Below are 15,617 nucleotides of genomic sequence, written 5' to 3'. Positions count from 1 at the left end.
TGGCTTTCCCTAATAAACTCACTTCTACTTTTCAAGATAATGCATAACCAAAATAAATAAATAAATAAATAAATAAATAAATAAATAAATAAAATTTAGGGCTTTAGATTCTTCTCATCCCTTTTCACAATATGAAAGGTTGAATTTACTTCTAACCCCCTACCCCTTTTATATTTTAATTTTTTTTTCTAATTTTAATCCACATTTGACATTTTATTTAAACAAAGAGTTAAAATGGAAATTATTAGAAAATTATCTTAAAGTGATTTTATACGATGAAGAAAGTGATTTTAAGGTCGTTATGCAATTTAAGATTTAAGAGAGTTTCAAACTTGTTTGGTTTTGAAGGGTATGTTAAGTAAAGTCTTTTTAACCATTTATGTTTAGATTTAATAAATGATTGGAATTTATGTACAAAATTTTAGTTGTGATTTGTTAATAAATGATTAGAATATAATAAGATTAAATAAACAAATAATTTATCCGAAATCCAATCATTTTTACTACTTAAAGGTAAGAAAGAAAAACAATTTATTTATTTGTTTGTTTTATTTTTTAAGAAATCAGCTGCCGCCCGCACTCTCCGTACCGTCTCTCTCCCTTATCTTCCAGCTCTCCTCCCTCTCTCTCTCTCTCTTACAGCTACTTGCTCAATTTCTTCTCACACCAAACACCGTCACCACAGCTCACACCTCCGGCCGATCCTCCTCCTCCACCGTCCTTCCGGTTCGATCTCTCTCTCTCTCTCCTCGCGTTGGTCGCCGCTTTCTTGTTCCACGTCGCCGGAACAACTAAGGCACCATCAGATCTTCCACGTCCAGCTCGTGTTGTGGCGTCACAGCCTTCTTCGCGCTATTTTCTTGTTACCTACAGTTAGTATGACTCCTTTTGTTTACACATGGTACATCGGCTTAAGATTCGAGTTCTGAAGTTTTGAATGGTGTTAGTATGCTGTCCAGTTGGAGTTGAGGTTCAAGTAGTAAATCCTTGGTGAGTATCGATACTTTGATCCCTTTCGAGTTCATTTTTGCTGTGGTTTTGGGTCTAGCCTTTAAAATTTTGTTATGTTTAGGTTGGTATTGTTTGGATGAGGTTTGGAGACGGTTCAGAGTAAAAGATAGCTCCGGAAAACTCTTTGAGCATTCTTTTGTGTAATTTACAAAATGTTATTGAATCTTACATGTGGGTATCAGTTTAAGTTTATGATTTAGGAATGATTTGAAATGGTTGAAAGTGGAAGGAGGATTTATTTTGTTGTTGAAAATCAATAGAGTTAAGCTAATAGAGTTTGATTTTTTAGTTTTAGAGTAACTTTGGTTAAAGTTTTTGTGTGTAATTTAATTCAAGATCGTGGGAACTTCTAAATTTTATTGTGTTACTTCTTGGAAATTTTTGAAACTCCATTGTGACATTATTGGTAGAATGGATTGGGAAATTTGTTTGATGATGTTTCGGCTTTGCCAAGTAGATTGTTGATGGAGATCATTGTAGATTGAGAATGGTTCTTTATGTGATTTATTATGAAATCTATGGATGATATAATCATGATTTGTTTGATTAGAGATTATGTGATTTCATGTAGGGCCTCATACGCTACTTGTTGCATGAGGATACAAATTCAGAAATATGTATCCTCCTTTCCTTCTAACAATTTGGACGACTTGAGATTGATTCTAGTCCAACAGGTTTAAGTTACATGAAATTGATGTGCTTAGGCTTCGTGTATGTAATACATACATTCCCCTGTATGAAATTAATGCAGAAGGTTGAACGTGTAATCTTTCACAAAATAGTGAAAGTAAATCTTATTTCTTTCTTAATTTACTATTACAAGTTATAGGTATTTACAATAACTGATGTTAGAAACAGTAAGATATTATATTAAATTTTTCTTTACCAGTTTAACTTAAGCTTTTGAATGTAAGATGGCAATGAGGAAATGTTAGATATTATATTAAATTTGCCAGAATGCTAAAAGAAGCTTCACAGAAACAATAACAAATTTTGTTATTAAATCTGATACATAACACAATGCATAGGCAACTTATGTAATTTGAAGTGATGTTTATGAAAATGACGCACATTTAGGAGAATAGATACATTCCCATGTATGAAAGTTTTTAACTCGTGTTCCCATGTCGTTGTGGTGGAATTATTTGCTAAGTACTTTCAAACAGACTTATTTTCTCCCTAACATCTTCCAGGTAAAAGACAATAACGTATAGTGTGCATATGATGTGGTATGTTGATGGTGCGTATGTCTATAGAACGCGGTATGTTGATGGTGCGTATGTCTATAGAACGCTTCTACTGTTTTTGTTTAAAGTTTGGAACCCATTTTCTTCAGAGATTCCGAATAGAAAATTTATCTTGGTCCGGATAAAAAATGTTTTTTTCCCTTTTTTTTTTGTTTCTTTTTTTTACTTACTATATTTTAGTACTAAAACCGTTTTTTATTTGATTTTGAATTTAATTAATCATGCATGTAGTAGTGATCCCGTTAGAAGTTTTAAATAGTTGGGTCATCATATCTCTGATCGTTCCGCACTTTGTTTCTGTTTCGTCTATGTAATCTCTTCCTTTGATCTGTAGCTCAAATTTCGTCTCCCTCTTCTAGTCAAGTCGTCCGTTTGTTATGCTGTTGCTTTTAGGAGAATTACTTACAACTATGAATTTGTTTTGGATTCTCCTTTACCGTGAACAGCGCTGCAGAATTTGACAATAATTATTTGGGAATGGGGGGATTTTATCTGGTTTGTCGGACTTAGTTTGTTGGCTGAAGGATGCATCTGCCGTTATTCTGATTATTTTTTCTTACAAGTTTCGCCTCGGACACTTTTCAGGTGCCAACAGTGAAAGACTATCTTGTTACCATGTCTGATCATATCACAAAGTCATACCAAGAAGGGAATGGAGCGTCGACTCGACCCTACCATTCAGTTTGGTTGGCTCACTGGTCACGTTCAGGCTGCAAATCAGCAAATGGAGCTTGCTATAATTTATCAACCAGCGACGAGTCTTGTGAAGAGAGTTCTCAAGCTAAAAAGCGCTCCTTGCTGGATGGTTCGGTGCCAGTTACTATAACTGGAAAACTTGACATTGGGTCTGGAAAAGTAGCAGGAGTAAGAGTAAGTGCAGATAATCTCAACCATGAGAGTTTAACTGGGAGATCTAAGAAGAGGAGGAAAGAAAGGTTAGATTCTGAGTCCTTGCCTATGCTCAATGTTTCTCAGCATAGAGGGGGTAAACTGGCTGTGAATATTGAACAGGCTACGGCTAGTCAAGGTGGAGATTTGAAATTTCACACTTGTTCTGGCTCTGGGCACAATACTTCATCTCTGGATGGAAAGAGTCGATCACTATCACTGCTCGCAGTAGTCCCTGAAAGAGGTAATCCTAATAAGGAAAAGATGAAGTCCAAGGACATTACAGCGTATCAACAGCAACATGAGAATTCCAATGAACTTCTTAACAACAATGCTTTAAACGTTTCACCACTTATTGGAGATGGGACTATGGGATCAGCTTCCAGCTTTATACCATATGGTATGAGTAATAGATTTCCATTCGCCACATGTGAACAAAGCATCAACAACGAACCAAGTTCGTATTTGTCATCCAAAACACAGGTTGGAAATAGTAATTTCCACGCTTACTCTACTCTTTTTGTACAAGAGACAAAAATCAACCAACTTTTGGATTCAACACAAGCTACAAATGCACTGTCAAGACAGCACATGAGAACGTTTTTACTGCATAATCCATCGTCAAACAATCTTGACCAACCAAATCCATTCCCCATACAGTGTGATACTAGGAAAAGTAGTTCTGACACCTTACCTTTTCAAAGTCAGAGCAACCATGCAGGAACGACCTTACCACAATACTTATACCATGGAGGTTACTCAATGCAGAGACTCCCATTTTCTGTCCATGACGTGGAAACTATGAGAATATGTTCCACCGTGGACTCTGTTGGACAGGCGCTCAAGGTTCCTCCAAAGTTTTGTCAGACAACTCACCGTTTTATGATCACTAAAAAAACTGATGTTGACTTATATGGAGGTCAGGAGTTTAGAGAGGTAGTGGCATCTACCAATCTCAAAGAAAAAACTACACGTGCTCACCTTAGTTCATCCACTAATTCTGGCAGACACGATCAGAATGATATCGGAGAAAATGAAAATCTCAGTAACATGAGAAGCGCAACTTCTTTGAGCAATGAATCATCATCTGAAACTGATATTATGGACATGGATGAATACCAAGGGAACCATTTGAGGGGTATTTTTCTAACTTCCGTCCTTTGATCGTCCACTTTTGTTGAAAGTTAAAATAACAAAGAGAAGGCAAAAATTTCGTTCCACAAGAATGCTATTTGTTATTGATCTCTGTTTTTGTCTAACTTATGGGTTTCCCCTTCTATTGCAGGTTTGGATACATCACAAGCAAATAAGGTAAAATGCTCTCCTTTTAGCTTATTCAATTTTGTTCTTTGATTTTACGTTTTTACTTTCCTTTTTATTTCCTCCTCTTTTCTTGCATCCTTTTCTTCCCATGATATACAAATCATTATATTATCTTTCATGCATCCCAAACATCCAACTGGATTAATCCCACAGAAACTATTTTTGCTTGAATATTCATGTAAATACAAATGTAGGTTGGATGGTTAGCTCATCTAGCCTTGTATTTACGATAGACATTGAACTTCAAGTATCACAAATTTTTATAATGAACTAAAAGGGATCTGTGATTTGCAGGGGTTGAGGAGTTCAAAATCACCATTGCTCTCTGTAAGTGCTGCTAGTTCGGATAGAAAACAAATTGAAGATCAGCTTCCAAAGAAAAGGTTACTTGATATAAATGAAAAGCCACCCAATCGTTCGACTTCTGTGAGCTTGATGGAAAACGAGGAGTCAAGTACCTCTAAAACACAAACTTTGGATGTAGAACACCTCCTTCCAAATGCCGAGCAGCCAAGATTTTCAAACTCCAATGTCCCTCCAGAGGACTATTCTAAACGAGAGAGAGACAACGAGTGGGTTAAACGTCTTAGGCCATGTGCCTCAGAGTCTGTTCATGATACAAAGAGTACAAAAAAGGAAGAAGACTCTCCATCTGATAAAGCCAATCGACTCTTCAGTAAAATGAAATGCAGCTCAACCAGCTCTGACCGCTCTAGGGGTCCTCTCCGCGGACAAGAACAATTGGCAATCACTCAGGCAACAACTATAGTCAAGGATAGCAGATCCACTAATCGAGAAATGATACTCTCCAGTCCTTGGATACGCCGATTATGTCATAATAGACCTGCGCCTTGTGCAAGAAATCTTGAAACCGCAGTGGTTCACAAATCGCAGGATTCAAAACCAACACTACATCAAGCATTTCCCAGCATAGCTGCTATGGCATTGATGGGCAAGACGGTGACTGGGCTTCCGCCATGTGAGTTCATTAGGAGAGGATCTTCTTTAGTTTGGAATAACGAGGGAGTTTGACATCCCCAAGTCTCTCAGGGTTCTGTCACCGTTGATATTTTGGAATCAGATTATCCTATGAAATTGCCTGACCATTATCAACTCAAGTTTGAACTGCTAGAGAGACCACAAATGCTGTTTTAATGATCTGCTAAATTATCATCGACCTCCAGTCGTCTGCTTTGAACCTAAGGGCTAAATTAAGCTTATGGATAAGTTCGTTACACTTCGTACCACTACCTGAATGGAGCCAGAGGAATGTTGTTGGCTCTTTTTACATGATTTTGTGCTCAAGGATTGCTCGTCCGGGACTAAAAGGGAACCCAAGCTATCCACTTATTTGCAGTAAAGAAACAAGCAGGCTCGTTGTATACAATTCTATAGTTTTAAGTGATTTGTATTCTGCGTGGAACCATTAAAAGTGCCGATACTGCATTCCCCTTTCTCAATATATGGTACCACTTTTTGCGTATGGTTATCAACGTGCCTGCTTTTTCAGGGAAGATACAAACATACAAATATATGGTTGTAGTGACTGAAGGAACCATTCAGTAGTTCGAAGCTGTGAATTTTCATATAATATGGAAATTGGTGGAGTTTGAACAAACTCGGTAAAAGCGACTATGAGAAGATGAACCAAATCACCTCAACTATCAATTTGTGTTTTTTTCCCTATAATTAGTTCTGTGATACATCTATGTTTCTCATATGGTTAAACCCAGCACCGTATACTAAAATGTTCTGTTACAAATTATGGTACCATTTCTAACCTGACACCCAGTTTGTTCCAGAGCAGATTCAAAAAAACTACCTCCTTGAATGGCTGAATTCATACAGGGAGGAGCGAATTGAGTTATCATGTCTCGCAAAGTAAGTATCCCTATTGCTTGCTGCAAATTATTGACAAGAAAGCTGAAACTGCTATTTGTCTCTACCATAGTTTTCATTACTTGCTTCAGTGTGTCATCTCTCTTGCTCGTCACTGGGGTGTGCATATTTGGAAGTTTGCTGTTAATTAGAGAACGTGCACCGGACAAGGTAAGTGCCCCTTGCCTCCCTTCGACTGTCATGTTAGCGTCCCCTCGTCCTTTATTTGGTTCCATATGAATGAACTCCTTCACCGTTATCCTTCTGCAGGTGTGTTTCATCATTTAAAATCAGCAATTGCATCGGTAAATTGAAGTACTTGCTATATATTATTGTTGAAAAATGAAGTTAAACTGATTGGTAAATCATTCAGAGTAATTCAGATCATGCATCTAGTATGGGCTTGAAAGGAACTTTTACTTTCTGTTCTGAAATAAATCTTCCTTCTCCAAGAGAAGATATGCGTCACTGTTCCTCAAACAACCAATAAGCCTCTTACTTCCTCTATCTGTTACAGCAACTGCACCAATTTGTTTATTCCATAGTATATAAAAAGCTTCTATAATGTTTTGGTCACCATAGACATGGAGAACATGCTCTTCATTATCAAACCTGAATTGACAATATCCAAGAAAGGAAACAACTATGTTATTCAACTGCTTATAGACAATTCTCTACCATCCATATTATGGCCCCTACCGAAAGTCTGATATAACTTTGTCCGCTATGCCATCGAACCACTCCAATCCACTTGATTCCAGAAGCAAATGAATTACTGCTGTCTATAAAAAAAGAGCAAACGATTACGAACACTCCATTAACCTGAAATGACTTCACTCTTCAAACTGTACTGCAGGTTTCAGTTTCGTCAGCATGATTTTCTACATCTTATGAATCGTTTGAAACAGAGAAGCCTCAGTTGCCTGAACCTCATGTAATCCTACATGGCAAGTAGTCTAAACATGCAATCCTACAAGTTTCCTTAGGACCTAAATGTTAAAAGGTGTTGTCCCATAAGATTAGTCAAAAGTAATCGACGGGGTTGTTAAAACCAGTAGTAAGTACCTGTGTAATGAAACCAATTACGTTAGAATTGGAAAGCTCAACCACAGGAACAGCTTGTAAACGATGCTTCGAAAACATAAGAAGAACATGAAAAAGTGTATCCCTCATTCCAACAGGAAAATAAGGATCCCACAAGAACGTCTTTCCCAACTCACCCACCTAAGTACAACGAAAACCATCAAAAGTAATCAACCCTTAACATCTACAGTGGACATTCACAGAACACGCACAATGAAGAAGAAGAAGAAGAAGAAGAAGAAGAAAAACCTTGGTTTGGCCAATGTGTGGATTCTGTTCAAGAAACCCCATAATCCCACAAACAGTCTCTTTAGTCTTCTCAGACTCAATACACTCAATTTCATTCTCCAATTTTCGAATCTCCTGAATCATCAGAATTCAGCCATGGAAGATATTTGAAGACAAAAAGTTCATTGGAAGTACCTGAATACACCATAGAAGCAAGCTTGAGAGATGAACAAAGCCAATAAACCGATCAGGGAAACCATCGGTGGAGACATCGGCGATGAGAGCAGAAGCCACATTCTTCTTAAACATTATTCGTAATGCATCCTTAACGAAGTCCCCAGTCTTGACTTCCAAAACTGAGTGGAAAAATATGGTCGATGAAACATAAAAAACAAACAGGCTGTGTGCACAAGGAGATGGAAAAAGAGGAAATGGAGGGTTACCGACGGAGGACTTGATGCCGGAGATGGAACTGACGGGGATGTGATCAAGATACCGTTGTAAAGCGGTGGCGGAATCCATCGCAATGCATTGCGTTTGATTTGATTCAGCCATTTTTGTGATCTTCTTCTTCTCCCATTTGTTGGTTTTTATATCAGTTAAAACTATAAAGGGAGAGTGTGGAGCCGCCGCATTTTTTTGTCCACGTGTCCATCTAAAAAAGTGCATCTATAAATGCCACGTATTATATGGTATATAAAATTTAGAACCAAGACCACGTGTCGATGGTAATATAAAAAGTGACATTTGTAACTAAATTCTACAACTATATAATTTATAAACCGATGTTTAGTACTAATGTATAAATGTAAAAGAGATCAATGAATGTTGACCTCAAAACGAAATTTGTAAATTGATTGCAGAAGAGAAGTGCACATCATCAGTTACCGTTCAGCCTAAACGAAAACAATAGTAAGATACATTTCAATGAAAAAGAAATAAGAATCAAATGATTACAACATTGGAGATTATACTAATGCAAAATCAATATAAATCAAGTTCTTTTTACACAAGTTTCTTTATTAAATTTTATGGAAAATTATAATAATATGAAACAAGGACCTAAGACTAAACATCAGAAAGTTGGAGAATAAAATAAATTAGTTAAAATATTTAAAAGGTTATTGATTAATGTGTTCGGTGATCCTACTTCAACGATAATTGAATATATATTCATTGTATCGTCTAAGTTCTCATATTTGTGTATTTGTACTCAATTATACGCACATGCTTGCAAAATGATCTCTAGTGATTAGAAGATTCTTTCAATTGACTAGAACCTGTTACTTGAACGAAACTAGATCTTATGGAATCATATTAAATATTTGATAAGACATTCCGTACCTTGTTAAAAAATCGATCCTTGTTTACCAACCACACATTGTTTAACCAAATCCAATTCTCTCTCGATATGTTCCTAAAAAAATCCGATTCGTGCGGATTCTTCCCCCAGTTAAAGAAGAGACTGGATAGAATTGTCATATGAAATTGAGCACAATTTTGCAAAAAAAATAGCCCACTTTGTTTCTCGAGAAGAGTTGAGAAACATGCTAATATCATTGGATTGAATAATTGACTCAACTCCTTATTGTTTAAAGAAGCCGTCCGCTTCAATTGGTATTTTTTCACGAAAAGTAAACATGAGACAACAAATCTAGTCTTTCACTAAGATTTCAAAGAATTGTCCTGAATTCAAGTTGATTATGTTTCGCCTCTTCCTCGGGAAAAGACGATCAAACAATTACCATGATCATCCATATAATATATAAAAGCTAACCTTCTTCATGTCCTCTCTCTTGGTTATCTTCTGAATACCATCCAAATTTGTAATAAAATAACACAATCTGATGAGTTGAAGGCACTCAATCTGATTACATTAGACATCTTTACCCTTATTGGTATGACGATCTATCAATGAAATTCCTTTACTATTACACCCATATTTACAAAAAGTGACCATTACTAACGTATAGATTAGTTTTGTTACTCAACAAGCATAAAACCAGATTGATTTGACACAGTATAAAATGAAATATATGAATTCAGATGGCCATTAATCAAAGATCTTGATGTTGATTATAATTTAAACACTCTCCCAAGTCTTGAAACTTGGAAGTGCACCAAATATCAATCAACTTTATAGAAGGAATGATTATGGATGATACATCAACATAATATTCCTATTTACATAACCCTACTAATCTGGCTGTGTAGCCATTCTTATTGAACAGAATTACACTAAAGATTTAGACTCTCTTCTCCATGTGGAACTTCCTTTTTGTCGAACCTCTTAAAAGCTATCTCTAAAGATCTGAAAAGAAGCTTTAAACTCAATCTCCATAATCAAATCCTTTCTCCTTTTTCTCAAGCTACAATGCTGATTCTTCAGCTGCCACAGTTTAGGCAGTCTCATGAAAGCCAACTTCACACCATTTTCCTTCCTCCTCTAACATGTCTTCCAAACCAAGATTGAGGATTTTGAGTTCTGTTCATATAACGGTGCCATCTTCGATTGTTGCCTTTTCCATTACAATGGTGATTCCCGAGCGAATGTAGAATCCCTGTTCAGGCCGATCTGCTTCTTGGACGCCCTGGAAATTGATAGAGAAACAGATTAATGGAAAGAGAAGAATGAGGTTTTCAAGACTGAATGCGTTGAGGATGGGTTGAGATATACTTACATCTTTGTTCATAATGATAACATCCTTCCCAATTTTTGCATTCTTATCGATTATACACTTACTGCAACAAACCACACCCATAATGATAACTCAATATCGTTGGATTGGAAGATTCTTGCGCAGATCTATGTTTAACAAGTTTCTCTCAAGATTCGAGTCGACTTACCTGATTTTCGTGTTTGGTCCAATCCCTACAGGGACTTTTCCCTCTGCTAGCAGACCTGTAATTTCAAGTTCGGTTTGGTAATTGTCTGCACCCATCATTATCGTATCCTGCAAAAATAGAAGATAGCAACCACGGTTACAAATCCAAGTGTTTGTCCTACAACCTGTGGCTTTGTCTGAAACTATGAGTTCTTCGCTTTCACCTTAAGTTCAACACCATAGTCTAATCTTGACCGTTCACCGACTATCGAATGTTGGATACTACATTCTCTCAAAAAGCATCCATGTGAGATTATTGCATCGACAATCTGCAGAACTCAAATGAAGCTTAAGAGCAGAGTCCTAAAAACGAGATTAGAATCAGTTTGGTTTTACTCATATACCTGACACCTGTCGATCTTGGTCGGCGGTAAGAATCGAGGAGACGTATAGAAAGGTGTCTTGGGGTCATAAAATTCAAACTTAGGAAACTGCGAGAAAATGAAAACTTGATAATCAAATGAAGCAATTGGCAATGTCCGGTAAGTTCTAGAAAATGAATCCTTTCAGCACAGAATGCATTGCTTGAAGCAAAGGACTATGACCTTCAGTTAATTCCACAGTTCAGGTTCTTAAGATAAAGATTGCAAAGTCAAGTAATAAACTACACGGACTGATCATACAACCGTAAAAAAACCAGAACGAAAAAAATTCGAGTCCAGGAAATGTAACATACCTCTTCCGTGAGGGCCAAGTTTGCATCATAGAAAGTCTTTATTGTTCCAATGTCCTCCCAATAATCTCTAAACATAAATGCCTTTAGAATAAGAAAACAAGGAAGAAGAAAGAAATAAAAGTTAAACTCACACATAATACATCAATGTGGAAACAATGTCTCAAATGAAGTTGATATATGAGGGTTTGAGATAGGTTCTATGATAGAAGAGAAATGGAAGTCAAAATAGGAGTTATCTTTTAATAGTTACAGCTAAAAAAGGGCTTTTAGCACTTGAACTTGATTGTAGGTGAACTTAAATTATGCAGCATTTTGTATCAAGAACCATTATGTTATCACAGAAATATAAAATTTTACCAGTTCAAGATATTAATCCAAGATTCAAGAACACAGTAGGTCAACACAATTATTACTTTGACAAATTTAATTAATGAAGCGTTACAAGTTGATAGAAAATCATCTTACTTGGACATTGTGGTCCTTTATAGCTGCAGGAATGATTTCAGAGCCGAAGTCATTAGATGAAGGATATCTCCACTTCAAAAGGTTTAGCAAAACATCCGTTTTGAAAACATAAACTCCCATTGATGCAATGTAAGGAGACTTCAAAGACTCCTCCCGAGACAGACCAAATGAAGTTGTATCTACTCGCTGCAGAATACCAACCAATTGGGATGGTTATGCCACATGAACAAGACTCAAATTACAAGATAAAATTTTGATGCTTAAATTAGGAATGTAGTTTGAGAGACAATGGTTGAAGAGAAGGTTCAGTAGACATAACCAATTTCAGCCAAGAATGATGGCTTTAATGGCATTCATGTGTTAAGCCAATAGTTCATTCACAAAGTGGAAAAAATAACCATTCTATGTTTTCTGAAGTTTTTACCATTGCATTCAAATTGGCACCCTTTGGCTTTTCAGAAAACTGGATAATTCGACCTCTACTATCTAATTTCACCAATCCGTAGTCTGATGCGCGGCTGCAGAGTGGATTAAAAAGATATGAGACTTTGGCTCTAAAATTCTAAAGAACAAATAGATAAATTCGTATGATCTAGAAGAGTTTCAATTTCGTTGTTCTTTAAGCATACAAAAGAAGGTTCTGAAGTCAACTTAGACAAACAATTGCACTTATCAAATCTTTTACTATTACCTACAAGCAAAACAACTTTAAACGAAGAATTATAAGGTAAAAGGAACATTGATAAGACCTGTCATCCACAGCTGCACACGAGATTGAAATATCAGCATTGCGATCAATGTGATTCTGTGTCCAATGATAGCATACAATTAGATTTTGAAATATAGAATACGAACTATTATCTTTATCAGAATGGGGTTTCAAAAAGAAATTCATTACCTGAACAAAGTCCATATAGTCCATTCTGTACATGTGATCCCCTGCCAAAATTAGAATGTTCTCAACATTTCTGTTCTTGGCATCCTACAAGAAATAATACGAAAATCAACTTTATAATATCAACACGGTGAAGTTTCAAACAGAACAAAAAGAAAATAAAATTGTGTTATACCTCAAATACCCAAATAAATTGTCTCACAGCATCTGCAGTTCCTTGGAACCAGTACATACCGGATTCCCCAGATGTTTGTGTGGCTGCAAGAACCTGTTTATCAAGAGTGAGCTCAAGGTCATATTATAATCTAGAGATCTGAAATAACTAACTACTGAAAATAATTACAACTGTACACTCTCAGTTTCCAAAATAAAACAGTCAAGCTAGGAAAAACAATTAACTCTATCTCTAAGTTTCTTTTTGATTCCATGTTTTTTATCATTAAGTTCTTCGATTATCAATTGAAGCTTTTGTCGATAGCTTCCTAAACATTGCCATACCATACCTCCACAAATCCTTCCCCAAAAGTGACACCATTTCCAAAGTATGTCCGCGAGATATGACGATTCAAAGAAGCAGAGTTGAACTGGGTAAGCACAAATATTTTGTTGATCCCACTGTTGATGCAGTTGCTCATTGGAATATCTATAAGCCTATAGCATCCTCCAACTGGAACCTACCCATGTAATGCAAGCAAATATTTGATAGTTAAATTGTATAAATTACCCAACTGCTTAGTCTAATAAAAACATACAAGACCTGATGACAAATAACCTGAACTATATGATCACACCATAAAAAACGGCAAAGATATTAGGAAAACCTGCCTTCAACACATGATTTGGAAAGAAAAAAAAAAAAAAACAGATTCATATATTCTAAGAAATACATTAACATCAGCGAGAACAAAAGTGCATTTTCTTTGGTGTAAAAAACAGAGAACTGATTCGAAAATGATCTAAACTAAGCCGTTGACCCTTGAAAAGTTACACAATCAAATATACACACACACAGACAAACACAAGTCTGGTTCCTTACAGCGGGCGTTGCCGATCTTTTAGTAAGCGGAAACAGGTGAGTCCCAGCACCCCCTCCCAATATGATTGAAGCAACATTTTTGGGATTCGCTTTTACTTTAGGAACTGTTGGAACTTGAATGGTCTACAAAATCAAATCCAATTCAAAGAAATGAAAAATGAAGACAAATCATGATGGGGTTTTCATCAAAACTTCCAAAGATATAAAATCAAACATGGCCATATGGCCATCCATAAATGCAGTAAACTCACCATAGGCTGCTTTGAAACATTAGGCGTAGCCACAGCATAAGCAACATTTGGGGTAAGCTTCAAAGCTTTCTTCTCATATTTCAAACTCTTAATCCAAACATTTTCATTAAAACCTCCTCTAACTTTCTCACCATAAAATCCATTCTCACAACGATCCAAACCTCCCCAATTACCCTTCATCAATTGGGTATTGGATTTCAAAGACACAAAGCAGGAATCCATCGCAACCATATCTCACTAACAATACCAAATCCAAAAAAATCAGTTAACTCTCTCAAAAAAAAAAAAAAAAAAACAATGCATCAGAAAATGTCACAAAATTACAATCAAATAGCATCTCCCCCAGCTCAAATCCCAATAGAAAAAGCAAAAGCCACAATCCAAGCAACCAAATAGAGTACAGATCACACAAAGGAAAGAAAAAGGTAAAAGGGGTAGCTAAAAAATGGAAGAAATCACCTGAAAATTTTGAAATACAATAAAATAAGAGAGACCCAGATAATAAAGTGATGAAAACAAGAAAATCTAGAAAGGGAAAGGAGAATAAGTGAAAAACTTACAAAGAGGAAACGGATCAAAAGCAGAAGAAGAGAGAAAGGGGAAAAGGGAGTGAAAAATGTGAGTGATGATGAAGAAGGCGGTGGGTTATGGGCATGTGAATGTAAGGCGTTTTCATTCACGAGGATTGATTTTTATAGGAAAAAACAAGAAAGTAGGAAAGGTTCATTCATTCATGTCAGCAAATGCTTGTTCTTTGTTCTTCATCATCTTCTTCTTCATAATTTTTTTTTTTAAAATATTATTTTTCTACAAAACTCAATTTGCAACGATCATCCGCTATTTGTACGCCGCATTCAAACAAGGCTATACTTGGATTGGAGGGGCACCCATGTATTTGTGTACAAATTCGAAGTTATTTTAGAAGAAAATTTCTAAAAATATAATTTTTAATTTTGAAAAAATATATATATATATTTTTTTTATTTAAAGTAGAATAGGGAGATTGATGGATAGAGTAAGACTCATAGTTAATACATAAAATTTAGAAAGGGTAAGTAGGGGTATAGTAAGTTTGGTTTTTGATAATTTTGGAGTCTATTAATTACTACCAAACTAAATTAGTCGATTTTGTATAGAATGGATCCAAACCCATATCAAATAAAATACAAATTAGTGATTTATTTTTATTTAATTTGGTTTTTTTTTTATTGTATTGAAATTTGACTTTTTTTTTTTTTTTTTTTTTTGAATAAAAAACATACATGTTACATAAAATACGTTTTTTTTCTTCCTAAACAATGAGTATAATATACCATGGCAATTAAAATACGAAAACATATGTTATATTATATATATAGCCTTGGTTCCATTTGGTTTTAATTGGTTTTTCTCAAACAAAAATAGATGAGAATTAATAATTTACTTTCTCACTAAAATTATGATTTAATGATTGTTTTTTAGTTTTTTTTTTTCATTTTTTAAAAATTGTCCCTTCTAAAATTTCCATAAATATAACAAGCTTGTGAAATATTTACCACTAGTGTGTTAGCCATTATTTCTTTTCATTGTCTTTTTCTTTTTCTCTCGTTTTCTTACGTGGTTTAATCTTTCTGTCTTTCTTCTTTTTAGTTTAAACTTAAATTTCTTTTCATCGTCTTTCTTCTTTTTAGTTTAAATTTGGGTAATCGAATTGAACGATAAAACCTAAATCTAAATGATCATGTACCAAATACATTACGAGCACAATGTTG

General features: G+C 35.5%; 4 protein-coding genes across 7 annotated transcripts; 1 reads left to right on the top strand and 3 right to left on the bottom strand.

The window, feature by feature from the left end:
* Nucleotides 1–551: 551 nt before the first annotated feature.
* On the top strand, nt 552–5,952 carry LOC103499684 (uncharacterized). 4 transcript variants are annotated; one of them, XM_008462730.2, is made up of 5 exons: nt 552–990; nt 2,205–2,284; nt 2,844–4,284; nt 4,432–4,457; nt 4,764–5,952. In XM_008462730.2, the coding sequence occupies exons 2-5, from the start codon at nt 2,243–2,245 to the stop codon at nt 5,499–5,501; spliced, it is 2,247 nt and encodes a 748-aa protein (XP_008460952.2). In that variant the 5' UTR covers nt 552–990; nt 2,205–2,242; the 3' UTR covers nt 5,502–5,952. The 4 variants fall into 4 exon arrangements, with proteins under 4 accessions (XP_008460952.2, XP_008460951.2, XP_008460953.2 ...); XM_008462729.3 differs by lacking the exon at nt 2,205–2,284 and adding an exon at nt 1,583–1,685; XM_051079679.1 differs by lacking the exon at nt 552–990 and adding an exon at nt 1,587–1,685.
* Nucleotides 5,953–6,115: 163 nt separating this feature from the next.
* LOC103499686 (uncharacterized) lies at nt 6,116–6,947 on the bottom strand. Its single transcript, XM_017047123.2, has 2 exons — nt 6,768–6,947; nt 6,116–6,611 (listed from the first exon to the last, which is right to left on the bottom strand). Exon 2 carries the CDS (start codon nt 6,581–6,583, stop codon nt 6,212–6,214), a length of 372 nt encoding a protein of 123 aa, XP_016902612.2. The 5' UTR covers nt 6,584–6,611; nt 6,768–6,947; the 3' UTR covers nt 6,116–6,211.
* Nucleotides 6,764–8,213, bottom strand: LOC127143780 (SNF1-related protein kinase regulatory subunit gamma-1-like). The gene is made up of 6 exons (XM_051079050.1): nt 8,102–8,213; nt 7,854–8,014; nt 7,680–7,793; nt 7,413–7,571; nt 7,047–7,129; nt 6,764–6,959 (listed from the first exon to the last, which is right to left on the bottom strand). Exons 1-6 carry the CDS (start codon nt 8,211–8,213, stop codon nt 6,764–6,766), a joined length of 825 nt encoding a protein of 274 aa, XP_050935007.1.
* Nucleotides 8,214–9,869: 1,656 nt separating this feature from the next.
* On the bottom strand, nt 9,870–14,507 carry LOC103499687 (ADP-glucose pyrophosphorylase large subunit). Its single transcript, NM_001297522.2, is given in 19 exon segments — nt 9,870–10,249; nt 10,340–10,400; nt 10,506–10,612; nt 10,708–10,812; nt 10,888–10,969; nt 10,971–10,974; nt 11,220–11,229; nt 11,232–11,300; nt 11,685–11,870; nt 12,109–12,202; nt 12,434–12,489; nt 12,583–12,666; nt 12,755–12,847; nt 13,083–13,253; nt 13,616–13,738; nt 13,867–13,995; nt 13,998–14,003; nt 14,005–14,103; nt 14,427–14,507. Coding segments are annotated over 18 exon segments (1,575 nt in total). The 5' UTR covers nt 14,098–14,103; nt 14,427–14,507; the 3' UTR covers nt 9,870–10,147.
* Nucleotides 14,508–15,617: the final 1,110 nt, after the last annotated feature.

This window comes from Cucumis melo, chromosome 11 (genome assembly GCF_025177605.1).
Source record: "Cucumis melo cultivar AY chromosome 11, USDA_Cmelo_AY_1.0, whole genome shotgun sequence".
NCBI lineage: Eukaryota > Viridiplantae > Streptophyta > Magnoliopsida > Cucurbitales > Cucurbitaceae > Cucumis > Cucumis melo.
The sequence above is the reverse complement of the archived record's forward strand: the minus strand, read 5'-3'. Positions and strand labels throughout refer to the sequence as shown.